Source organism: Cryptomeria japonica, chromosome 7 (genome assembly GCF_030272615.1).
Source record: "Cryptomeria japonica chromosome 7, Sugi_1.0, whole genome shotgun sequence".
In the NCBI taxonomy this organism is placed as follows: Eukaryota; Viridiplantae; Streptophyta; class Pinopsida; order Cupressales; family Cupressaceae; genus Cryptomeria; species Cryptomeria japonica.
The window spans coordinates 1,701,173-1,728,725 of record NC_081411.1 but is presented as its reverse complement, the minus strand read 5'-3'; the positions used below and the strand labels follow the sequence as shown (position 1 = coordinate 1,728,725).

At 35.7% G+C, this 27,553-nt stretch overlaps 1 protein-coding gene across 4 annotated transcripts in view; it reads left to right on the top strand.

Annotated features, from left to right (window-relative positions):
• Positions 1–230: 230 nt before the first annotated feature.
• The window catches only part of LOC131052436 (E3 ubiquitin ligase BIG BROTHER-related), a 77,544-nt gene continuing 50,221 nt past the window's right edge, over positions 231–27,553 (top strand). Inside the window, exons 1-2 of one of the 4 annotated variants that reach the window (XM_057987108.2) lie at positions 231–492; positions 12,806–13,048. In XM_057987108.2, coding sequence (XP_057843091.2) covers positions 12,848–13,048 — 201 coding nt within the window. In that variant the 5' untranslated portion in view covers positions 231–492; positions 12,806–12,847. Of the gene's footprint in view, positions 493–4,902; positions 5,236–5,301; positions 5,434–12,805; positions 13,049–27,553 lie in introns of those variants that run through there. The other 3 variants (XM_057987107.2, XM_057987110.2, XM_057987109.2) reach the window with 3 other exon arrangements.

Genomic DNA, 27,553 nt, shown 5'->3' with positions numbered 1-27,553 from the left:
ATTAGAACTAAATACCTAATCTTCTTCACTTAATTTTCAAATAACATTTTCGACTATCTTTAATTAAATTATTTAGATAGCTAAATTTATGAAAAAAAGTTTTTATTCCGTTACAAATTTATGCATCACACCAGGCAAGGGCATCCATTAATACAAAAGGAACTGATAGCTTTTACACAACCTAAGCATCAGCGGGAACTGAGGGTCATTCCGTCATTTTCAATAATTTAAAGTTGAAAAACAAGAAAGTCGGCGCAACGGAATCATTCGGTACTGGATTTCAATCCAGACAAATTTTGTGTAAAAACGGCGGTGTAACGAGGCTGTAAACGGGGCCCAAATTGCAAAAGGAGGCCGTATATTAAAAGGAATTGGGGACTGTTCACATCCAGGTCATATTCTCTTTTCCAACACACAACCACAAGGTGCTTTTAACTACTATAGTGAGGGAGGGTTTCAGAACTCGCTCATCTTTCAGTTCTGGCTGTTCAGGTAATTAATAGTTTTTCTCAGATAAGCACTTTGCATCATAGATCCGCAGTTTTTTTTTCCCATTTTATCCTTCGATGTTTTGCGGATTATCTTTATTTCGGTTCATGCTATAATACGCGATGGAGAGAAATAATTACAAATGCTTTGGGGTCACACCTGTGGAGAAAGACAATATGTTTTGAGAGGCCGATGTTTTCTGGTAATTGTCTTGTAAGATTATTAGAGATAATGCTATGTTTCTTCATACCGCTGCCACTACTTTTTAATTTGGTATTAATGTAAAGTCGAGGTATAGTTGTGGGTGCTTTTCGTTGCCAGCACTCCGCTTCTTCAGCCTAGAGTCTCTGCTTATCATCTGCTTTGGCGTCAACGTTAACTTAGAGTACGAGTCAGGATGCTTTCTTCAGCCCAGTGATCTGCTTCTGGGAAGGCACTTTCTGCTTATTATTTGCTTTGTCATTAAAGCAAATTAAGAGTTAAATTAGGACACTTTTGTCATTACTAGTGCTCTGCTTGTTCAGACTGGATTCTACTCATTATCTGTTTTGGCATATAATTAGAGTTAAGAGTTAAGAACTTAAGAGTTAAGGTCCTTTTGCGAGTAGGACTTGAATACCTGAAGGTGTTTCTTGCTTAATGCTGCCGATAAGCTAAGCAGGATAGGTGTGTGGAGTGTCAGGCCTTCTGGATATTAATTTTCTTTCTCCTCCTCGAGTTACACTGATCTATTTTGGATTACTCTAAATATAAATATATTCGTTTTGTTCTTAACGTTGTTGTGTACCGTCTTTTTAAACTGAAGAATGCTTTAAACTGCAACCAGAGAGAAACTTCAAGAAACCATTTGAACATGTAACCAGAAAGAAAAGCCACGGGAAACCACTTGAATCTGTAATCAGAGAGACAAGCTTCAAGAAGCCACCTGAACCCTTAACCAAAGAGACGGACTTCAAGAAGCCAATTCAATCTATAACATCAGGCAGAATTTCCAAAAGACAAATCTACAAGTGACAGTCATTGAGCTGATATGCAAGAACAAATACACTGTGGGTGCACTGAATATGCCAAGTACTCCTCAAACAATAGTATCTTTGTTAACAAAATGTAATAGAAAAGACGTTGTAGACAGAGTATAAAATCTATATTTCGGGTCACTATGGGTAGGCAATTCATCCTGATGACAGGAATTCAGAAGTCTTATATTCAAAGTTGTCACAGTTGAAATGAAGAACTCCCTTTTAATCTACATTTTTTTCTAGAAGCTTTTCTTTGCAACATTTGTGGAAGATGGAAGTCACAATAAGTCAACTTGGGTAACAATGATAGTCCAAAAATGGTCTACTTAATGGGGCCACTCGCACCAACAGAGAAAGAGAACTTCATAAAATTATTCAAGGCAAATCAACTTTACATGTTCCTACATCGATATGCTAGACCCTGAATTAGTCCTCCACCATTTACCTCTTAATCCATGGGCCCAACTACTGAAGCAAAAGTTGAGAAAGATGCACCCACAAATTGCCTTTTTAGTCAAAGTTGGGCTCAAAAAGTTATTAGATGTGTGTTTTATTAGACCAATTTGTTATACAAAGTGGATATAAAACCTAGTTTTAGATACTAAGACCAATAGGGCATAAGAATCTAATAACTTCTAGGGTTTAAATAAAGCATGTCACAAAGATGATTTCCCCTTATCGAATATAGACATGATTGTTGATCTTAGGTCATGATATGAAATGCTATCTCTCATGGATGGGTTCTTTGTTTATAATCAAATCAAACTAGCACCTGGAGATCTACATAAGACTGCATTCACATGCTTGGTGGGAACATACTACTGGAACGCCATGCCATTTCACTTGAAGAATGTACGAGCAACCTATTAAAGAGCAATGACAACAATATTTCATGACATGATGCATACTATAACGAAAGATTATGTCGATCACTTATTAGCAAAATTAGTTACCCAAGGTGGTCATCTAGATGTCTTTGCCAAAATCTTTAGCATAATGGAGTAATATAAGGTCAAACTAAATCCCAAGAAATGTGTCTTCAACATCACTTCGAGAATTTTTTTAGGATCTATTCTTTCTCACCAAGGGATTGAGGTAGATCTAACCAAGGTCAAAACTATCATGGGCATGCCCCCACCTTCCAATATAAGTTTGCTACAAAGTCTAAAGGAAAGTTGTGGTCTATTCAAAAATTTATTGCCTAGTTAGCAGATATGAGTCATCCATTTTAGCATTTTCTCTAGAAGGGAGTCCCTTTCAAATGGTTAGATCAATGCCAACAAGCATTTCGATTACTCAAAATACTATCTACTTTCCTCACTAGTATTAATGCCTCCTATTAAGGGAAAACCTTTACTATTGTATATCTTAGTGACTACCTCATCCTTGGGAGTCCTCTTGGCTCAACATGATGAAGGAAAGGAAAGGACAATTTATTACATCAACATTCTTCTAAATTGTGTCCAACATATATTTTCACAAATACTTATTCCATTAATCTTCCAAGGACCAGAATGTCCCAAAAATATCATTTTCTCACTCAAGAGCAAACAAGAGATAAACCACCATCCTTTAGCATACATAAGATCATCAAAATCACATCCACATTATTATCATACATCTAATCCTCATCTTAATATGCTATCATCATCATGCTTCTAATCCTCATCTTAGTGTGATATCATCATTATATCATTTTTGCTATCAAGCACATTATTAGCTTCATCACCTGCATCATACTAAATGTAGACATTAGACACCAAGAAGGCAAACATCTACAACACAAAGCATACGCAACCAACATCCATCTATATTCTATATATGACAAGTAGTGACAACAATTGCCACCATCTTCCTTACAAGTATGTGTTGCAACCTTATATTTTTCTTCAATGGATGACAAGGCAACCATCTACTACCTCTTGCTTCTTCAAATAGAATAAATGTATATTTTCTTGTAGACCTTTTTTTGTTAGTATATTTAATCTATTCTAAGAAAAAAATAATGTACACTAAAAAATACACCCATATCACTAGTTTCATGACAAATTAAGTAACGATCAAGAGTTTCCTTCAAGCACACAAACATTCTCTTTACACACACGTAGAATGTTGTATACTTATCTTTACCATGAACATACTTATAATGTTCACTATTTGGGCAACGAATAGACTGGCTTATACATTACATACATGAGAATTCCTACTACACCTGTTAAAGAATCTTCCTAATGTCCTTCAAATCCATTACACATTTCCTCTATTTAAGTCGTGATTTCTCATTTCTTATTCCCTATAGATATATCTCCATAATTAGAACATATTGACTAGATAACAAGTCTTTTGTGTCAAACTTACTAAAAAGGTAAGTTTAAGTTTTTGGATTAATGCTCTATTGTCTTCAATGATAATAATATCACCAATGTATATAACAATAATCAAAATATCATCATTTACCTATTTAAAATATACAATGATTGGCATCACTTCTTTCAAAACCTAATTCTAACACATATGTGTTAAGATTTTAGTTCCACATCTACAAGGGTTATCTTACCCATACAAAGACTTGTTTAACTTACAAACCATTTTCTTGTTATCTTTTCTCATGTATCCTTTGAGATATTCCATGAATAATTCCTCCTATAAGTTTCCACACAAGAATTTTGTATTGACATCTAACTTCACAATCTCTAAATCAAGTCTCATAGCAGAAGATAACAACTTTCTAATAGAACTCAACTTAGAAATAGGAGATCCATATACTTTGAACTTCTTCTTGAACACCCTTTTTCGGCCAATGAATTTTATATCATTAGGTAAATCAACTAAGTCCCAAGTCTTATACCTAGTGCTTCAATTGCATTGTCTCTCATTCGTAACATTATTCCAATAATTTTCTCTTTAAAAGTGAGAGCTTATTCCACAAAACTTGGCTCACCATTAATGCATGGGTATAGACACTAAAGACAAGTGTGACATTAATTTCAATAATCTTGAATTAATTAATTTAATCCTATGTATTTAAGACCACCTTCACATGTTGAGTTAGTATCATATAGAGCAAGATTAATTATTGCAAAAAGCCATACATGAAGCAAATTTGATCTACCATCAACAAATGAAATTTACATATCAAATTATTTTTCACTACTATTAGAACTAAATACCTAATCTTCATTACATAATTTTAAAATAACATTTTCAACTATCTTTAATTTAATTAAATTAAATTTAACTACACTTCAATTTATTTAGATAGCTGAATTTATGAAAAACGGTTTTTCCGTTACAAATTTATGTATAGAAAATTTTCCTCACAAGATGAAAGAGACTCAATACACTCGATTACTCAAAATTAATATCCAATTATTTGACATGGATTTACACAACCTAAACATCAGCGGGAACTGAGGGTCATTCCGGCCTTTTCAATAATTTAAAGTTGAAAAACAAGAAAGTCGGCGCAACGGAATCATTCGGTACTGGATTTCAATCCAGACAAATTTTGTTTGAATATCCAATCTGAGGTTTGTAAAAGCGGCGGTGTAACGTGGTTGTAAATGGGGCCCAAAATACAAAAGGAGGCCGTATATTAAAAGGAATTGGGGATTGATCACATCCAGGTCATATTCTCTTTTCCAACACATAACCACAAGGTGCACTTAAGTACTGTAGTGAGGGAGGGTTTCAGAAGCGCGCGCATCTTTCAGTTCTGTCTGCTCAGGTAATTAATAGTTTTTCTCAGATATGCACTTTGCATCATAGGTCCGCTGTATTTTTTTCCTTTTTATTCGTCGATGTTTTGCGGTTTATCTTTATATCGGTTCTCGCTGTTATATGCGATGGAGAGAAATAATTACAAATGCTTTGGTCTCACACCTGTGGAGAAAGAAAATATGTTTTGAGAGGCCGAGGTTTTCTGGTAATTGTCTTGTATGCTATGTTTCTTCATACCGCTGCCACTACTTTTTAATTTGGTATTAATGTAAAGTCGAGGTAGGGTTGTGGGTGCTTTTCGTTGCCGGCACTCTGCTTCTTCAGCGTAGAGTCTCTGCTTATCATCTGCTTTGGCGTTAACGTTAACTTAGAGTACGGGTCAGGATGCTTTCTTCACTCCAATGCTCTGTTTCTGGGGAAGGCACTCTCTGCTGATTATTTGCTTTGTCGTTAATGCAAAGTAGGAGTTAAGTTAGGACTCGTTTGTCATTACTAGTGCTCTGCTTTTTCAGACTGGATTCTGCTCATTTTCTGTTTTGGCATATAATTAGAGTCAAGAGTTAGAGTTAAGGTCCTTTTGCGAGTAAGACTTGGATACCTGCAGGTGTTACATGCTTAATGACGGCGGTAAGCTAAACAGGATAGGTGTGGAGTGCCAGGCCTTCTGGATCTTAATTTTCTTTCTTCTCCTCGAGTTGCACCAATCTATTTTGGATTACTCTGAACATAAATATATTTGTTTTGTTCTTAATGCTGTTGTGTACTGTCTTTTTAAACTGAAGAATACTTTAAACTGCAACCAGAGAGAAACTTCAAGAAACCATTTGAACATGTAACCAGAAAGAAAAGCCACAGGAAACCACTTGAATCTGTAATCAGAGAGACAAGCGTCAAGAAGCCACCTGAACTCTTAACCAAAGAGACGGACTTCAAGAAGCCAATTCAATCTATGTTATCAGGCAGAATTTCCAAAAGACAAATCTACAAGTGACAGTCATTGAGCTGATATGCAAGAACAAATACACTGTGGGTGCACTGATTATGCCAAGTACTCCTCAAACAATAATATCATTGTAAACAAAATGTAAGAGAAAAGACGTTGTAGACAGAGTATAAGATCTATATTTCGGGTCACTATGGGTAGGCAATTCATCCTGATAACATGAATTCAGAAGTCTTATATTCCAAGTTGTCACAGTTGAAATGAAGAACTCCCTTTCAATCTACATTTTTTTCTAGAAGCTTTTCTTTGCAACATTTGTGGACTATGGAAGTTTCCAATCCTTAATATCGTCATCATTATCAATCAAAATTGGTGATCCAATTAATATTCATCTTGGGCACATCTATTACAAGTTGAATATTGAAAATGTAGTTTATTGCAAAGCTGCATGGACACGGATACGGATACAGATACAGATACAGTATTGGATATGGATACAGTATTGGATATGGATATGGCTGGATACGATATTCATGAAAAACACGTACACATATATTTAACTCATTTTTCTAAGTTAATAGAGGAGATTTTCATTACTTTAAAAGCAATATAGACATAATTACTACATAAATAATTATAAGTTGATTTAACAATTTACAATATGCAAAGTATAATAGAATTGCATTGGAAGATAACCCAAAAAATGGGTCGCTGAAACAGAAAAGTATTTCATTTGTCTGCCTCATTTGGTGTAGGTTTTGTTTATACCAATTTTTAAGAAATTGTATGTTTGAAGATTTTTAAAATTAACTTTAGGAAGCTTTACGTTAGATTTTCAAAAATCAAATCACACAATTTCCAGCATGGTTGGAGAACTAAGGTTTTATGGCACGTGCACGTATGGTTCTGACATGTATCTGTGTCGTATTGGATCTGTATCCCTATTGGATACAGGGATATGCATGCCCAGGGAGGGTCATAGATGTATTTGGCTACTCTGAATAAACAGATTTCTATGAAATTCCTTGTAAGGCTGTCTACCTGGTTACTGAGTTTGTGTTTGTGCATGATGTTTAAGTTCTAGATGAAAGAAACACAGATATGTACTTTTGTACTTATGATTTGAATTTGAATGGTAGCCAAGACAATTTACTAATTGAGAGGAGGCAACTGAAAGAATTGTTGAATGAAACTAAGGATGGAGTAAACTTTTGACAAGTCTCCCTAGAATGCAAATTCAGATTAAGTCCTTATTTCTGCATCGGGAATTACATTACTTTGATTCTCTGATTTGGGTGTGCATCGTCAGGTAAGATGCATCTTTCAAGAAAATACGCTGGGTGAACTGATATTAGGCTTGCACGGTAGCTCACACAATTGGCTGCTGGTTTATGCATATTATTTATTGCATATAGTGGCTGGGTAGGTAGAATGGCAAATGGGTATCCACATATGTTTTTATGGGGAAGAGTTTCATATAAAATGAAGTCATTCCTCAACACCCTTGCTTTCTTTCATGTAAGATGGATTAGTTGCTTAATAATTTCAATAGTCTGGGAATTATTTAACTGTCTCTTTTCTTTAACATGATTTCCAAATCATACATGTATATATCTGATATTTGTTTTAGGAAACATTGTATAGTTTTCAGTTGCCTTGTTTTCTATTGTGGACGATTCTCAGTATTCATATGTAAATATGATTCAGAACTGTCTTCAACACAAATAATTTAGACAGGTGGAACTGTTGACTGAATAGTGTTCCAGTTCCAAAATGTTATAGTGAATCAGTAATTCACAAGAGGAAAAATTCTCTACGCAATTAAAAGTGACTTGACAGATTAACAATAATGAGAATCTAAGATGCCTTGGACCACATTTTTGACACACTGGAAACTTTACAAGAGGTTACTGACCTATTGGTGTGCATTTTATTACCCACCGAACATGAAATAAAATGTCCAAAGACACTCTATCCTCTCTTGAACAAAATCACTGAATATGCTAAGATTGCGAGAAGATCATATGGCGATTGCAAGGCTTCTTTTGTTTGGTCTTGACGTTTGGATAAGTTCAATGGGCGTTGTGATATGTTGGTAGTCACAAAGAGACTTACGCTTGGTTTGTTTGATTCACAATGAAAATTTAGACAATGAAGCTCTATTGTTTGGGTCTTGGATCATGGACTTCAAGAAAACTGAAAAGGAGATAAGGTTTAGAAGTTCTAATCTACTCCTAAGAATTCAAGAGACAGTATTGACTCAGTGAAACCAATTTCCACGCTTTGCATCACCACGCTAGGACAACTACACAAAGTGGGTGCAATCTTCAAGGGGTGTGCTTATAATTTTCACGTTATGAATAACTAACATCAAATCGAACAATATTTATCTAGACAAAAGTTAAGCATCCACAAAGTAAGCTCAGATTAACTTTACACAATGAACAAAAATCATCTGATCATCAAAAGTATGAGCAAAAGATTCACCATAAATCAATATTTATCAGATCTTGCATTTGTCTAACATACATGAAATAAAATCTAAACTATGATGAGGGGTAAGAACAATGCAAACTCCAAAATAAGAGAAGTAATCACCATCAATTCAAACAATGCGTAACTTATTACTTTGGTAGTCGTAAGCAACAATTTGCTTATCTCAACATGTTTTGCAACATGCTCCCATGTTTTACAAATGAGGGGCAAGCTCAATTTATAGGCTCTTCAATTACAATTCAATGGCCAGGATTGATTTCGAATCAATGATCGATATTACAAAATAAAATCCTAATTAGGGTTTGTTACAACTAAGTACCCTTCGACCAATGAGAAAATTACATTTGGGGACACTTGTCCTTCTGCTAAATATAAACCAACAATAAAATAGAAAGTTGTTGCATTGTGGAGTGTGCCCTCTAGAAGCTTCCATGGATAAGTTAGGTTCATTGAACCTAGTCATGTTGACTTGGAACAATTTGATTGGTTGGAAGATGATGTGGTGCCACCTCAACGTGTTGGATGTCCTCCTTGAATTCTCCAATTTGTGTCAATAAATTGTCTAAGTATGGAAATTTGTTTGGAATACTCTTCTTGTCTCCATTTGATTTTGATTTGGAGCTTGTCTTTAATTCTTCAAGAGATGAAATCCTTCAAGAGGCTGCCCTAATTGCTTCAATAGGTACGGGCTTGTAGATGAAATCCCCCAAGTGTCTGATTTTTTTTTTTTATATATTTTCACCAAGTCTGAGGACTTTTCTTTCTTGATGCCTTGAAATTCTTTCGAGTGCCTTGAATTTGGAGAAGAATTCCTCTATGCTTTTGCCACAATGGAGGAAATTGGAATTTTTTCCATGAACTATTCCTCATACTTAGCCAAATTTTGGCCATCTCTATGCTTGGACAAACCTTGCTTGTGGACTTGTCTTCAATTTTGAATTTGGCTTGAAACTTCATTTGTGCTTTCTGCGATGATCCCGCCTCAGCTGTCATCTATGATCCGCAAAACAAAAAAAAGATTGAGTTAGGATTCTAACTTTGAGTGTAAATTCGAAGTTTTGGCAATAAAGCGTGTCCTGATTTTTGGGATTTTAATTTTTACTTCAATTCCTCAACACTTAAGCTTTCAACAGGCTGCAAGCACTTAGGAATTTGGGAAAGCTTTAGGAAAGCTTGAAAAACGCAATCTGATTTGAAGGTTTGGGACTGAAATTTGTCCTTGATTAATCTGAAAATGAATAATTTAGTCCCAAAATCTGTGAATAAATGTTAAAATCAGACTTGAATATTGGTAAATGATGGGAAAATTTGACCAAGTTGTCAAAATCAGACTCATTTTTTGTGAAAACTCCACCCAAAAACTTGAAAAGCAAACTGAAAACTCAACAATTATGCTGCTTGATGCTGAAAATCTCGAACTTGCCCCCTTTTAAATACCTTAGAAAATTTTTGAACTGTTCCTGAGGCTCTGAAAAATGCTTTTAGAAAACCAGAAATATTCTCCTCTTCTAATATTTTGCTCTCCAAATTCAAACTGCTTGAATGAGAGAAATGAATGAATGATTTATTATAAGTAAAAACTCTTAAAGAGTTTGAATTCTGCAATTAGAAACTCAGTTCATCCTTTCCCAATTCGAACTTGGGTTGTTTCTATTTTCCTTTCATTCATCGAATCTAGTCACAAATCAAGTTGGGCATGGTTTTTTGTTAAATGATCTTGTTTCTTTATTGATTTCAGTCCCTTAAGAAAGTTTCCAATTTTAAATTTCAGTTGAACTCGGTCCTTCAAGAAATTTCTGATTTCATTTTTCAGTTGAGTTTAGTCTACTATGAAATTTCCAATTTCAATTTGAGTTCATGAATCAAACTCTATCTTTTCTTTTTCCAAATTTTGGAAACTTTCTAAAATTAGTTCCAAATCGGACTTTGCAAAAAGTATTCCCAGTGTTTGGTGAACTTTGTAAAACTTTCCAATCTTGTCCCAAAAACGGACTTTAAGAAAAACTTTCCTCATCATGAGCGGACTTTAAGAATTTCTTTCCTAAGGCAATTCGGAGTTTGAGAGTTTCTTTCCTTTTGTGTGGTAGACTTGGTCAAAAACATTCCTCATGAGCTGGCGAACTTCAACATTTTCTTTCCTTATGGCTGGTGGACTTTGGCAAACCTTTTCCTTTCTGTTTAGACTTCACAAATTTTCCTACCATAGCCAAGGTGGACTTTGTGAAAAACATTTCGGAGGCTGGGCGGAGTTGGTGGACTTCTTTCCTCACTGCAGGTGGAGTTGACAAAAACTCTTCCTCATTAGATTGAACTTCATAAAAAACATTCCTCACTCAAGGCGGAGTTTGAGAATTTCTTTCCTCATTTTCCAACGTAGCCTCTCCAAGGCTGGGTGGATTTTGCCATTTCTTTTCCTTGATGGAGCGGAGTTTAGGAAAAAAATTCCTAGTCATGGTGGACTTCATGGATTCTTTTTCTCCCTTTGCCGATCAAACTTAGCAATTAATTCTTGCTAGGCTGGGCGGACTTTAAAGAATCCTTTTCTCTTCCAAAATCGGACAACACCAAAATTATTCCTCAATGCGAATCAAACTTCACTAAAATTTTGCCTTTCATGATTTTGGATTTGAAAATCATTTTCTTTGTCATGCTTGCAAATCCTTTCAACTCTTCACAATTTTAGGAGATTGATGCCTTTTTGAATCAAATTTGGATTTTGGATGAGAATTTCTCATTATTTCCAACCCGGAGACACAAAACTTCATGATCTTGAGCAAACCAACCAAACCCTAGATTCCATTTTCCAAAAATAGAAAAAACAAGAATCCCTAAAAGATAGGAAAAACTTTCTAAAGATAGCCATTTTGTGGATTGTGCCCAAAGTGCCAAAAGCGAAAGGAAAAGCAAAAAAAGCAAAACTTTCCAAAAATAGAAAGTTGTCCAAATTGACACAAAACTTCATGATCTTGAGCAAACCAACCAAACCCTAGATTCCATTTTCCAAAAATAGAAAAAACAAGAATCCCTAAAAGATAGGAAAAACTTTCTAAAGATAGCCATTTGCAAAACTTTCCAAAAATAGAAAGTTGTCCAAATTGACCCAAATCAATTGCATTTTTCATCCTTTGGCCCCCTTAGGCACATTGATGGTGTCAAGACATTGTTCTGACCATGATTTCCTTAACTGACTTAATGACCACCTTAAAACTCTAATTCCTCATTGTAAAAAGACTGCTGATTAGCAGTTGCGATGCCAAGGCAAACCCTTAAGAAGCAAAAACAGGGGGTCTCCATTTGCAATGGGGCGATGTGTGAAAAGGTCACAACACGACCCAAGACTACTTTCTATAAGGAACTTGTGTGATTTAATTTCAAACTCTTTACAGCTATATTTTTTCTCCTCATCCTAGTGTTACAACTTACAAGACCTAAGTTGAATTTCGAGTAGGTACAGTGTGCAGAAACATCTCTTTAAAGGTCTTGTTGAAAATTTGGGTTACTCTATATTTTTGTTTTACTTGTAAAATCATATATCATGTACATAAATCTGGCTTATTTTTAACACTTGGAAAAAATTAGATATACATCTCCATGTATATATATATATATGTATGTATATGTGTAATAAGGTATATGCTGTTTGAAAATTTATTAGGACCATATGATTTGATTAAACTACAAGTTACTGTGAGAGACATGATGAGATATTTGAGAATACAAGGGATGCTTATAGTTTCCTAATAGGCTGATTTATTCAAGGTTGAAATACATGCAACCTTATTTGTGATTAGAAACAATTTGGTAACTTTATATATGGGCATGGACATGTTCAGTAGCAGTGAGAGCAGCTCTATGGGTGGAGGCAACTTCTTGGAGTTACAAGTGTAATGCTTTTTAGATAAAAAAGGAAATTTTAAAAGGAAGGAAATAGGAAATTAACAAGCATGAACTTATTTTTTTTGTTTCCTTGATGTCTTGTTTAAAGTATTATATCCAGTGGTATTCGTACTGTACATTTTCATTAAAATTTTCTTTTTTGCTGGGAGATACTTTTTTTTTTTATGTAAGTTTATGGATTAAGTCTTTGTTTCTGTCTTGTGGAATGGCATAACAACTATTGTACAATTACTTGTGACAGTTATTGGTGTGCGAAAATTAACTTTAATAGTAAGCTTGTTCCATGGAGGATGATAAGAGAGCAAGTGCTAAGGTTGAAGAAGGAGAAACACAAGATGTAAAAGAGAATGGACGAGTGTCAGAGTCAGAAAAATCTGTAAGTACTGAGTTGGATTTACCATCAGAACAATCTTCAAGGCGGCCATTCACTTCCCTCAGCCAGGAAGATTCAGACATGGCTCTTGCTCGGGCTTTGCAAGAACAGGTTATTTGATAGTCCCTCAATCAAAATTCTTTTCTCTATATGTGTCACCACATAGTTTTCATTTTGTTTGTTTAATGTGAAACACTATATTGCTTTAAATATTTGTTTACTGTATTTTTTCTTTTGTACTGTATGCTTCCACTGGGACTGTTGTCATTGTACCGTCATATGTTATACTACACTTATCCATTGAGGTTAACATTACAAAGGGCATTCACTTTGTCAAATATTCGAAACTATGCAGGAATCGTGCTGCTCATCAGAGAGCTTTTTTAATACTGCTCATTGATTTGAAATATATGCTGTATCAATTTTGATATTTTGAAGTATCTCTTTGTTCCTCACATTCTTTTTTTTTTCTTAAATTTTTTACTTATTTTTTTGGCCATGGTGCTTGTTATCTCTAATTTTTGTAGTTCAATCAAATTGAAAATACATTGATCAGGTTGGGGGCACAATACTGGCAAAAGATAGATGGAGGTTTTCTTTTTGTTCTTCTTGGAGGAATGAATCACTTTTATATTGAATTTTATAGTTTCTAGGGTTGTCTCAGTCCCGGAGAGGGAAAATCTAAAAATTTATTACCTAACTAAAAACTGAAATGGATACGATAATGTGTGTGACACAACACGACCTGCAGTGAATTCAATCTTGACTACTGCGAAGCATTGTAAGAACCGAAATACCTCAACTGCACATGGGATGCCAGCATCAGGTTTATAATGGAGCTGTAAAATGAGGATATAATTTATGAATACTGCAATTATGACTCATGGTGCAAAACCATTATCTATATATTGAAGAAAGCCATACAATATAAGTACAATATGGTGATTCCAAAAAATAGTAAATCCTATGCGGCAGAGAGGGGTTCAAGGGAAATTACAATAAGCTAGTAATGTTTGGCTTAGTAGTGATTAATGAAAACTCATACATGCATATAGAAATCCACTATTTCTTGTCTTTTACAGCTATTTGGTATTTTTTATAATAGACTCATTACTAGCTTTTACAAATGAGGTGCCATATATTTCTTCTGTTATATGAATGATATAAGCCTATGAGGATGTAGTAATATTACAATTTTTTTTTCTCTTGGTTTAATGTTAGGGTTTCAGTTTTAGAGTATGCCTAAAATTATTTATCAGGTAGCTGAGCATCATTTTTATATTTTCAAAGAAACCCAGTGAGAGTTTCTTGTTTTGAGGAGCATTATAATTTCTGGTGCCCTAGCTACTATGAAATCTGTGGTAGGTTCTACTGCCCATATAAAGATTTTGGTGTATCCCTTGTCACTTTTGTATGCTACACTTATCATAGGTGCTTGCTCCCTCTTCACGAGATCTCTAGGATCAGGCACAATTCTCTTTGTGGTAATCCTAGGCCTACTAGATTGATTATTTCTTTCTTTCAGCTCGTTACTGTTGTTGGAGGTTACTTTGGATGCTTTTGATTTGTATGTGAACAAGCATAGATTGCTAAGTGCTCTTTCTTGTGTTCTAGTATGGTTAGGTTTTTTGGACATTTGGTTCTCTCTAGTGGTTGTGTCTTTATATCATCTTGATGTTTGAGGCCCTCTTGCACATCCTTTCCACGATGCAATAGGCTCATATTACTAGCTTCTTCCTCCTTATCTATGTTTCTTTGACCTTGAACATGAGGGGCTTTTGTGCAACATTGACATTTGTCTAGGATTGTCTAGCTTGACCTTTTTAGCTCTAGACTTTCCTTGAAGAGCATTCTTGGGCTTTGTATTGTTATTCTCATTGTGATCAATGACATTGATGTTTGCTTCTCCAGTTTATCTTGGAATGCAAACCTTTTCTTGAAGAGCATTCTTAGGCTTTGCATTGTTATTCTCATTGTGATCAATGACATTGATCTTTACTTTTCTAGTGCATCTTGGAATGCAAACGCTTGTGGATTTTAGCTGCTCACCCCACCCCCCCTTTTATTGTACCCTAAGTGTTTTTTGTTTTTGTTTAGCCCTTGTTTTTTTGTTTGTTTTATGTCTATTGCCTTTTTTTTGCCCTATCCCTTTGCTATTGTACCTAATATACATTCCAATCTCGTTGATCTATTTTTGGTCATTTGTGGACGTTGATATGTTTTCTTTCTTTCTTTTTTATTTGTTTGCTTGAGCCAGACTTTAAGACGATATGAGCATGACAATTGATTTTATATTTTTGATATGTAAATGTCGACGTGGGGTTCACTCCCTTTGTATTAATCTTGTAAATATTCACAACAATGAAACTCATACACCTTTAGTTAGAGAAAAAATGGAAGTTAAACAACAATGCAAATTTAACAAAATAAGAACATTATACCTCCATTTGACCTTGTTGATGTGCTCCAATGTTGAATGAATGTGTAGTGAAGAAATGGAGGTGCTCTTTGCTTGAGATTACCTAATTTGGCAACATGTAAGTAACATGAATGATGGATGATGATGTCCTTTGGACATGCATTCTTAAATAGACTTCTCTAGTTGGACAAGAAAGCTAGAGATTGAATGATGAAATCAAGGACTAGGAGTAACTTGCCTTTTTGTAAAGGTGACTTACGTCACTTATTGTTACTAAAAGTTAGGAATGTTCAAGAATGAACTAGATTAATTTTATTAACTGAAAAAAGTTTACAATTTATAGAAGTTACAAAAGATTGTAGATATTTAATAAACCACCTACTTCTAACTACCTATTATTGCAGACATTTAAGATGTCTAACAACCAGTTACATATTGACCATTAACAATGATAATAAAAAATATTATTCTAACACCCTCCCTTAATGGTCAATCTGTTGAAAACATCAAGTTGCCCCCTGAATTTTACAACCTTATCCTGGTTCAAAGACTTGGTGAGAATATCCGTAGTCTGATCCGCTGTTGGAACATACTGCAACTGAACTGATCTGTCTTCTACCAGCTGGCGGATGTAATGATCAAGTCAGCCACTGAATATCAGCAACAATGGAAAAATAGATTCAATGAAATAATCTCATAACATGCTCTTGAAGGAAGACAAGGTTTGTTTATAAAGATTCCTCAAACACCAAATCAATCTCCACACTCAATGTGGGATAAATCCTCCTTTACTTTTAATTCCTCCTTAAGGCTTGATTACCCATAAAAAAACATATTAATAACATTTAAAATGTTATTTCATTAAGACTTAGGGAAAACATTTAATATTTTATTAAGATTGGCATTCATAATTAATTCCTCAAATGGCCCCCTTCCAATGATGACTTGACCCTCAACATAAGTGAAATTATAAAGTTAAATTATAACTTTATAATAAGCCACATTTAATATTAATTTGACCACTAAAATCTTCATAACTCCCAAAATACTCAACATTTTGATTTGTCGTCTGAAACAGAAGTTCATCCTGCTTTTCTGCATGTGACCAAATGCACTTTCTAAAAATAGAAAGGTCCCCTCTCAATGAGCTTCTGGCTTACTATACATAGTAAGTATGGCAAATGTATAGCAAATGGAGACCAAATGAAAGCCAACCCAATGCATACTGAATCCTAGAGTAGATGTCAACTGAATGAGACCCTCTACCCAACCTCATTAGCCTACGAGGGTCAGAATGATAGGCTAATCGTTCAAATATAACAAGCTAAAAAGGGGACATTACAAGGTGGACGAACTGAAGATAACATCTAAGGAGAATGCCTCATGATCTGGTTGACAGAGAGGAGATTATGTTCCATGCCTGGAACATAGTAGACATCAAGAAAAAGTAAATTTCTACCTCCCGAGTGAATCTGGACAGTGCCCTTACCAGCAATTGTGTACTCTTCTCCTCCTTCGAAGATCATTGAATCTGAGAATGGTTCAATTTTCGTGAACCAATCCCGATGATGAGTAAAATGCCGTGAAGCCCTAGAATCGATATACCAGGCAGAAGAGTGTACTGGATCTGCTGTGCGCTTAGCCATAAAAGCATAGAATGCAGATTCTTTCTGCTCTGAGTGTTCTGTGACATTTGCCTTTTGTTGAGACCCTCCCTGCTTCTTTTGTTCAGAAGCCAATCGAATTCAACACTCGACCTTCATGTGGCCGAACTTATGAGAATAATTTCACTGAACGTTCTTCTTCTTGTTGTCCTGAAAAGAACCAGAGCCTTTCGGTTGAGAAGATTGAGCCTTCCCTTTGTTCTTAGAAGAAGATTTGGCAGAGAATGCTTGCTTGGTGGAGGTGGAACTGGTATTACTTCGAAACTGTTGCCTCCAACGATCCTACTGCAAGAGCTTGTTACAAAGATTGAGAAATTTCAAATCAACATTTTTGGAAGTAATATTCAGCGTTTCAATGAAATGCTCATAGGATTTGGGCAAACTCTTCAGAGTGATGATGACCATGTCCTCTTCCTCCATTGTTCGGCCAATTGCCTCCAATTGATCATGAATGCCCTTAATCTTTGTCAGATGCTACTGTAAGGACACTTTTTCATCCATCATGACGGAAAAGAGCATGTTCTTGAGAAAGAACGCTCTGCTCTTGTTAGAGGTTTCATGAAGATCTTTTAAATGATCCCATATCTCCTTTGCAGTTTTTTCGGATGGTACCTGAGGTAGTTGCTTTGTTGTGACAGAGACTTTAATGAGCATGAGGGCTTCCTGGTTGCACTCATCTCATTTGTCTTGATCTTTTTCGGCAGTAGTTGGATGTGGAGACGTGCCCAAAACAATTGCATCAAGACATCGATACTCAAAGATTGTCAACATGCGCTGCTTCTAGGTGTTGTAGTTGCGGCCGTTGAATTTTTGATTGCCTTCGAGCATAATATTTGTCAGAGATGCCATCACATACCTCAAGGTCAATTTTAAATACAACCCAGTTAAGATCTTGAAAAACCTACCAAGAATCTAAAATGGGAATGCAAATCTGATGGCTCAAAAATTGAGGCACAAAAAATGATGCACCCATAAAAATCCGACGACAACCCAATTCAGCTCTCAAAAAACCCACCAAGAATCTGTAATCAATTTTTTTTTCGAGTTGAAACAAAGGGTTAAAACCCTAGCTGAAAATGCAGAAACCTTAGGCCGTAAACAATTTGCAGGTTTAATGCAGAAAACCTTTGTGCCCAAAATCACGTTTTTTTTGTCATGAAAATCTTACCGGTTACAGAATAAAAATGGCACCGAAAATACTCACGAGCTACAGTAATTTTTCAAACACGGGAACCAAAAAATCGTGGGTTGCAGGTTTTTTTTTTAAAACTATAAAAAAAAGCTTTCGCCCAGAATCGCGATTTTCAAACACGAAATTTCAGACAAGGGTAGGGGAAAAAAGCCTTCGAACAGACCCGCACGAAATGACAGGAGCCACAAAAAAACCTATTCGGGTTTTTTGAAAAAATTCCTTCAAAAAAAGTTCCACTAAAGAAGGATTTAGAATTATAAATTTTTTTCAAAAAAATTTGCCCAAGGCTTTGATACCATGTTCAGCAATGAACTAGATTAATTTTAATAACTGATTAAAGTTTACAATTTATAGAAGTTACAAAACACTGTAGATATTTAATAAACTACCTACTTCTAACTACCTATTACTGTAAACATTTAAGATGTCTAACAGCCAGTTACATATTGACCATTAATAATAATAATATAAAATATTATTCTAACAAGGAAATGAGCCTTAATTGTCCAAAAGTGATGTAAATCTTAATCAAATGAAATTATTGTATTTCATTATCCTCTGTAAGCGCATAAATACAAGGCTAGAGAGTTAGTAATGAGGTAATTATTGTTGAAGTTATAGATGTGATAGAGATTTAAGATTCATGTCATTTGTGGTTCTCTTCAATACTTTATGTCCCCTATGTTGTTGCTGTGTTCGTATGTTTGAAGTATTCGGATATTATTATGTTCGAGCTGTTCTGTTGATTCAAAGTTTTACCTGGGCATAACCATATCTTCTCCAACGTCTCTCAGCTTTTACGTATCGTAATCTTTTATATTATAATTGTCTTCGACTTGGTGGCTACCGTTACTCTTATTCTTCGTGTACCGCTTTGGTGGCTACTGTTTTCTATTCGAATTTCTTCTATCATATATTCTAATTCTATGGTGGTTGTCGGTGAATTGCCTATGTGGCTGTTGGTAATGTAACTGTTCCTATGTGGCTGTCGGTGACTTCTCCTCTATGCATTTGGTGAGCTAACACCTGGTGACTTGTCTTCACAAGTTCCTCCATGTATATGAGTAGTAATATCATAAGAATGAGGAAGTAAACAGCTGCTGTCCAAAACCAGAATTTTACTCTTCTCTTTGCTTCCTTTGGAAAATTCATCATTAATTGGTGTCATAGAAGTGGCTGCTATTACCTCATTATTTTCAGACATTTCCCCATCAGTTGAAGACACATAAACTTCATTTTCTTTATCCATACATTTGTGATTCAGCTCCCAAGGACCTTTACAAGTGAATGTCTTCTCATTTCATTCCTGCTCATGCTATGCTCCTGTTTGAATGTTTTCCCATGATCACTTGTAGGTTGAGAAATTTCCTTTTTCTTCGATTTCCCAAACATTCTAGAAATCCTTGTTTCGTTTCCGGATCATTCAATAAAGCTTGCAAGTTCCCTATCAAGTCAATAGTGGATTTGTCAAAATCCATCTTTCCCTCTGTACTTCCCCAATAGGATGGCGGGAAACCGCTTTGGTACCACTGAATGTCCCTGCTAATTTTCGGATATGAAATCCTAATATATTTCCCTAAGACATTTCAACAAACACTTGGCTGTCATGGTTTATCATGCTGTTCACAGTTTCAGTTAGACTTCAAGGACATTGTGAAACAATTTTTTAATGAAGGATGAGCCTCAACAATGATTGAATATCATAGAAATAATCCTAAACAACAACTACAACATATTAAGGGCAAATCGGGCTCATATATGTGTCATAACTCGCTGTCATTTAGTCAAACACTTGGTATACCTCTTCAGAATACTGTCTAATTAAGAAGCAGTCCTTACACTTATCCAATCCACATTGAGGTCATTACAACATGCATTTAGAGTACCATTATATGGACCGATTACAAGGACCAAGTCTCATAATTCTGAGGATTAAGGACTGATATAGACTCACAAATCTGTAACAAAGGGTATGGAATGCTAAGAACCTGATTTTAATGCCCCAGGTACTGCGATGAAGATGCAAGTCAGGATCCTCAATTATGATGTCTTCTAGGTGCAAGATCGAAGCCCACTATATGCCGTCCCTGCTGCTGCCAAAGGAAGTCTGAGAACCATGTATAATCTGCATCTAATGTCTTGTTATTCCTCCAAACAAATAGAACGTTCCTCCCAAATTTAGCGCCTTACTTCCAAAGGAGTCTCCAAGCTATTACAGTCAACCAATAGCTAAAATCAAGGGTTTTAAGGCCCACAACCTGCCTCAGATCTGTTTCTCAAAATAAATTGAAATGAACACCAAAATACCTCATAAACAATCTCAATCATATCGCCTCACCTCCTATGATTTTTAGAATCATTGCAAGTCAAAATCGATGCATGTAGAAGGTGACATGAACAAAAACATGGAGTCCAAGTTCTGGAACTGTGATAATGGCAGCTTTTTATATCCTCGATTTGCCTTCACAAAATAACAAGAGGTATCGCCTAGATGCCCAAATGAGATCGCTGTCTAGTAAAGCCCAAGGGATGCCTTCTCCAACACTAGGCGAATTCACAAAGTCTGCAAGTCTGAAGCATCTACCATGATCTGCTATAAAGTATCCTTATGCTCGATGTGAAAAGCTGAATGCTCTCCACTCTCTTCACAAATTTGTCTTCAAAGAAGACTTCACAAATTGAAATTAGGCACCAATGTAGATTCTGTCATGAATCTACTCCCAACAGAAGAAACTAGGGTTTCGTCCAGTCCTATCAATCTGTTGAAGGTTTGCATCCTCAGATTTTCAACCAATACCACGCATCAGTCATTTCATCATATCCAAATCTCCAATGTCCAATCTGCCTGATCATCAATCACCCTCTTCTATTTATCCTTTTCATAACCCATTATGAAATTCCTTCTAGAAGAGGGTAGGTACACTATATTATTTATTAAGTGACTTTTTAATTATTTTAATTTTATACTTTAGTCACTATTTAATTAAATTAATTAAATATAAAGTCACTTTTTAATTTTTAATTTATTTTAATGACTTTGTAAGAAATTAATTTAATTAATTTCTCCTTATTCCTCCACTTACCAAAAGGCCAAGTCTTCATGAAAGGCTAGGAAAAAGGGGACATTACAATCCTCCCCTCCTGAAATTGCTTGTCCCCAAGCAATCTCCACTGCTCAACAAAAACATCCTGAAGAATCATGCCACCTGGATCCCAAATGAAAAACTGTGTAATGTCTCTGTCAAAAAGTTCCTGTAACATCAATTGTAATTGCTGAATCAATACAATCACCTTATCACGTGCCACAGGAGTATAGGCCTCAACGTTGACAATAACCGGATCCCAACCCAATCCATCACTCCTACCTGTAAGAACCCTACTGGTTCTCTGCTTCTATACTGCTCTACTACTAAATGCCCTGTTTGAATTGGTTTTGGGTGTTTTGAATAGATATATTGTTTTTTTGTATTTTGAGGGTTTATTGAAAACAAATAATCTAAAACTGAAACTAATTACAATAATCTGAAAATTTTGAAACAACTGAACTACTGCTGTAATGTATCTTTGTTTCTCAATAGGATGGGAAAATACATTAATTTTTTAATAATAAAAATAATGGCAGCAACAACATGGAACCTGATTTTTATTTGATTCTTCTTTGCCTTCAACTGGAATTGAAGCATTTTACTATTCACGGGGTACTGTAGCGCGTCATTGTTCATGGGTACTATTCATGGGTACTGTTCACGTGTCACTGTTCACGCGCATTGTAGCAAATAACCATTCACAGCTGCACCTTATCTCTCCCTTATTTTGTGAATTCGATGAATACTGAAATAAATACTGTTGTAGCACAATCAGAACCTCTGTATGAGATTCTCTTAGAATTATCAAATTCACCAAGTATTTCACTGGCTCAAATGATGATCACATAGAAGAACTACGTTCTCCAATGGCAAAGCTGTAAACCCTTCTCAGAGTTCAAAATCACAATGATCAAATATCTTTTTCCTTTTTTTTTTCCTCTTTTCAAAAGCCTTATATACATTTCCCATGAAGGTTCGATTTTCTCCAATAAGGCATTAAATCAATTATTGATATTAAATGACATTTAATGATACAATATTTTCACTTTGTCATTTAATATTTCACCTTCGTAAAAGAGCCCCAATTAATTAATTAAATGGTCCCCTTTAATGATACTTGGACCTTTACTTAAGTTATAATATAAAATTATATTATAACTTAATAATATAAGCTCAAAACATTAATGTTTATTTAAACTAAATAAACATTAATATCTCCATTAATACTCAACATTTTTGAACGTCGTCTGAACTGGGAGCTAACATGATGAAGCTGCATATGATCATACCCCTTTACTAAAAATAGAAGGGGCCATCTCTAACATCTCAAACTTACTATAAATAGTAAGTATAGCAAATGAAGTCCAAATGATACCAAATGAAACCCAGATCGAAACACACTGAACTCTGGAGATGATACAAGCCTCGGAAGATGCTCTATCCATACTCATTAGCCTACGAGGGTCATAATGATAGGCTAATCACTCCAAAAAACCATGTCTGCTAAAATGGGGACATTACACTACCACATGTGATGAAGATGAAATAACTCCTCATATCATCATGAATCACCCATCCATGAAGGCTGACCATCAAGGAAATGTGGAAATGAACTCCCACATGCCAATAAAGCAACACAAACGGCCACCCTACCTTGCTTAGATAATTCAGATCAGCAACGTGAATGATGTCACAAATGTCAACATACCAATGTAATCCAAAGAAATCCATCTCATACTCATTGCCCAACGAATAGGTATGTCCCCACACTCTTCTGTGCCACTGAATAGCTGGTGTAGACCATGCCAAATCTGAAAGTGCTTTGGAAAACAAAACACGACAGCCACTAACCCAGGCAGAATCAAGGAAAATCAAATCACCAATCAACAAGCAGTTAGCTGCCATCTCATATGAATCCAAAGAGGGATACAACTATTGAATAGCTGATCCACTATAAGTGTCATCACAAAAATCTCCATCACCTTCAAAATTAGTCAAGCTTTGTCTATCATGAATGTGTTGAAGATGGAGCTTGGTTTGTTGAGCTAACAATTTGGCTTGTTTTGTCCTTTCTAGGCATCCATCAATCAACCTTTGGGATTGCTCCATATCAGCTGCTCCAAAGTGCCTGAAACTTATCTAGAAATGAGATGCATCTCCAAAATCTTTATGTCCTCCACTTGCATCATGTGTACTAACAATAGTACTTCCTTTACCACAATCAAAGGTTCCCATATCATGAAAAAGTGAAGACATACTACTGCTGTTCATGCATAGGAAATAAGGACTGATGTTAACTTGTTTGTCCTTGCCTTCGAAATCTCCATATGACAATGTGGTTACCTTATGATGAAATAAAGTATGACTGCTGTGATAAAAATCAGAGTCTTACCATTGAGTACCGTATTCGCCCTTTCCAATTACCTCTTCAATGCAAGTTCATCCTCTTTACTTGTAGATTCATCTTCACCAATTCTTCCATGTGTAAGGGCTGTAATCTCATGAATAGCATGGAACATAATGCTGCTATCCTCAAACAAATCGGTGATGATATCATGCCATTGCGAAGTGTGTCCTTCGTCATGTGTAATCAAAACATTAGTGGCTGCTCTACTATGAAGAGGGTCAATTTCCACATCTACCCAAGTCTGATATAGAAAATCAGAATGCTCATAATTTAAATTCATCCCTCCAAACTCATCTCTAACTCCTAATTCTTGAGTACCATCTAGAGATGATTCCAAGGTATCATCATTCTCATGATGAAGTGAAGATATGTGTCTGCTGTCATCAGCATACCTGTCATTTTCTTCAAGCTTCACAAGTGCATCTCTATTGGAATTTTCACCCTCAACACTAGCATTTGGTGAGCTAACACTTGGTGACTTGTCTTCACAAGTTCCTCCATGTATATGAGTAGCAATCTCATAAGAATGAGGAAGTAAACAACTGCTGTCCAAAATCAGAATTTTACCCTTCTCCTCTTTGCTTCCTTTGGAAAATTCATCATTAATTGGTGTCATAGAAGTGGCTGCTATTACTTCGTTATTTTTAGACATTTCCCCATTAGTTGAAAACACATGAACTTCATTTTCTTTATCCATACATTTGTGATTCAGCTCCCACGGACCTTTACAAGTGAAGCATAGACCTTGTTTTCTCATTTCATTCCTACTCATACTATGCTCCTGTTTGAATGTTTTCCCATGATCACTTGTAGGCTGAGAAATTTCTTTTTTCTTCGATTTCCCAAACATTCCTAGAAATCCCTGTTTTGTTTCTGGATCATTCAACAAAGCTTGCAAGTTCCTTATCAAATCAATAGTAGATTTGTCGAAATCCATCTTTCCCTCTATACTTCCCCAATAGGATGGCGGGAAACCGCTTTGGTACCACTGAATGTCCTTGCTAATTTTCGGATATGAAATCCTAATATATTTCCCTAAGACATTTCAACAAACACTTGGCTGTCATGGTTTATCATGCTGTTCACAGTTTCAGTTAGACTTCAAGGACATTGTGAAACAATTTTTTAATGAAGGATGAGCCTCAACAATGATTGAATATCATAGAAATAATCCTAAACAACAACTACAACATATTAAGGGCAGATCGGGCTCATATATGTGTCATAACTCGCTGTCATTTAGTCAAACACTTGGCATACCTCTTCAGAATACTGTCTAATTAAGAAGCAGTCCTTACACTTATCCAATCCACATTGAGGTCATTACAACATGCATTTAGAGTACCATTATATGGACCGATTACAAGGACCAAGTCTCATAATTCTGAGGATTAAGGACTGATATAGACTCACAAATCTGTAACAAAGGGGATGGAATGCTAAGAACCTGATTTTAATGTCCCAGGTACTGCGATGAAGATGCAAGTCAGGATCCTCAATTATGATGTCTTCTAGGTGCAAGATCGAAGCCCACTATATGCCGTCCCTGCTGCTGCCAAAGGAAGTCTGAGAACCATGTATAATCTGCATCTAATGTCTTGTTATTCCTCCAAACAAATCGAACCTTCCTCCCAAATGTAGCGCCTTACTTCCAAAGGAGTCTCCAGCTATTACAGTCAACCAATAGCTAAAATCAATGGTCTTAAGGCCCACGACCTGCCTCAGATCTGATTCTCAAAATAAATTGAAATGAAAACCAAAATACCTCATAAACAGTCTCAATCATATCGCCTCACCTCCTATGATTTTTAGAATCATTGCAAGTCAAAATCGATGCATGTAGAAGGTGACATGAACAAAAACGTGGAGTCCAAGTTCTGCAACTGTGATAATGGCAGCCTTTTATATATTCGATTTGCCTTCACAAAATAACAAGAGGTATCGCCTAGATGCCCAAATGAGATCACTGTCTAGTAAAGCCCGAAGGGATGCCTTCTCCAACACTAGGCGAATTCACAAGGTCTGCAAGTTTGAAGCATCTACCATGATCTGCTATAAAGTCTCCTTATGCTCGATGTGAAAAGCTGAATGCTCTCTACTCTCTTCTCACAAATTTGTCTTCAAAGAAGACTTCACAAATTAGGCACCAATGTAGATCGCGTCACGAACCTACTCCCAAAAGAAGAAACTAGGGTTTCGTCCAGTCCTATCAATCTGCTGAAGGGTTGCGTCCTCAAAGATTCAACTAATGCCACGTATCAGTCATTTCATCATCTCCAATCTCCAATCTGCCTGATCATCAATCATCCTCTTCTATTTATCCTTTTCATAACCCATCATTAGATTCCTTCTAGAAGAGGGTAGGTACACTTTATTATTTATTAAGTGACTTTTTAATTATTTTAATTTTATACTTTAGTCACTATTTAATTAAATTAATTAAATAGTCACTTTTTAATTTTAAATTTATTTTAATGACTTTATAAGAAATTAATTTAATTAATTTCTTCTTATTCCTCCACTTAGCCAAAAGGCTAAGTCTTCATGAAAGGCTAGGAAAAAGGGAACATTACATAAAAGCATTCACATGTTAACATTGTAGCGTTCATTATTGAATGCAATAAATATGAATTATTAGTTTCTTGCTCTCTGTGTGTGTCATGTGCATTAATTATCTTTGCAAAAAAATCAAAGAAAGCACATAAGTCAGAGAAAACAAAACAAAATTACATCAGCACAGATTAGAGGAGACTTGGGGTCTCTACAAGCTATGAACCAATGGGGCACATTTTTGATGGACCTCGTCCTCAAAGATGGTTTTTGCCATTGTGCACGCATGACATCTCCACCCTGTCACTCCGTTGCACATGCATGGTAGCTCACCCTTATATCTCCTTTACCTCACTCAAGCGAAACCTTATCTCTCCATCACTACTCGCAGGCGTCACCTTATCTCTCCACGGTGTTAGTGCCCTCTCCTTATAAACTCCCATCCATCGCACGTCACTTCCGGTAGTGGTTCCCTCCACATCATCATTTGTCTCCATGCTGCCAGCGTGTGCCTTGTCGGGGGTGCCTGCAGGATGAAAGGCACAAGTTTTGAACCCGTGACCATCCTATCATAGGGCTCGTGGCTTACCGTCACGCTACAAGGTCATCCCATTAATATTTTATTATTTTATTAGTATTTAATTAAATTAATTAATGTTTATTATTTGAATATTTTATTTATTTTTTTGACAACTTAATAAAAATCAGTTTAATTAATTGTTGCTTAAAAATTGGGGACATTACAATCCATTGCTTCAAAGATTCAAGCAACCCATCTATAAAAAGTACAATGAGTTTCCTCTTAGAAATCAGCAACATATGCATCTATTGAACTCCATTGTTCCAATTGCGCTAATTCCTTAAGATGTAGCTTTGGATTCTTCTTGTCAAATCCCTCGATGAAGTTCTTAGTGAACTCCACATAGGATGTGATCTGTGCATGTCCCATGGTGAGCATACCATGATGGTACCACTCATGAGCAACCCCGTCTAAGTTCACAACATCATAATTTTTATACTCTTCTTCAGGCATAGGGTTAAGACTGAAATACATGTCCACTTTTTGGACCCATGCTCTCATTGATGTCTTATCGAAATTTTGAATACATCAAAATAGGGTACGCTAAGTATCCCAACCTTTCTGTGCAAGTCGTTATGTTGTTCCCTATTGTCCTTGTTAGGCATATCATGCTGAAAATTTGGTCTTGCCTCAATCCAATTTTGTCTAAGCTCGTTCTGTACTTCAACCAATGTAATTTTATTCCTTGCTAGAGTTTCCACTCTAGGTGGATTTTCGT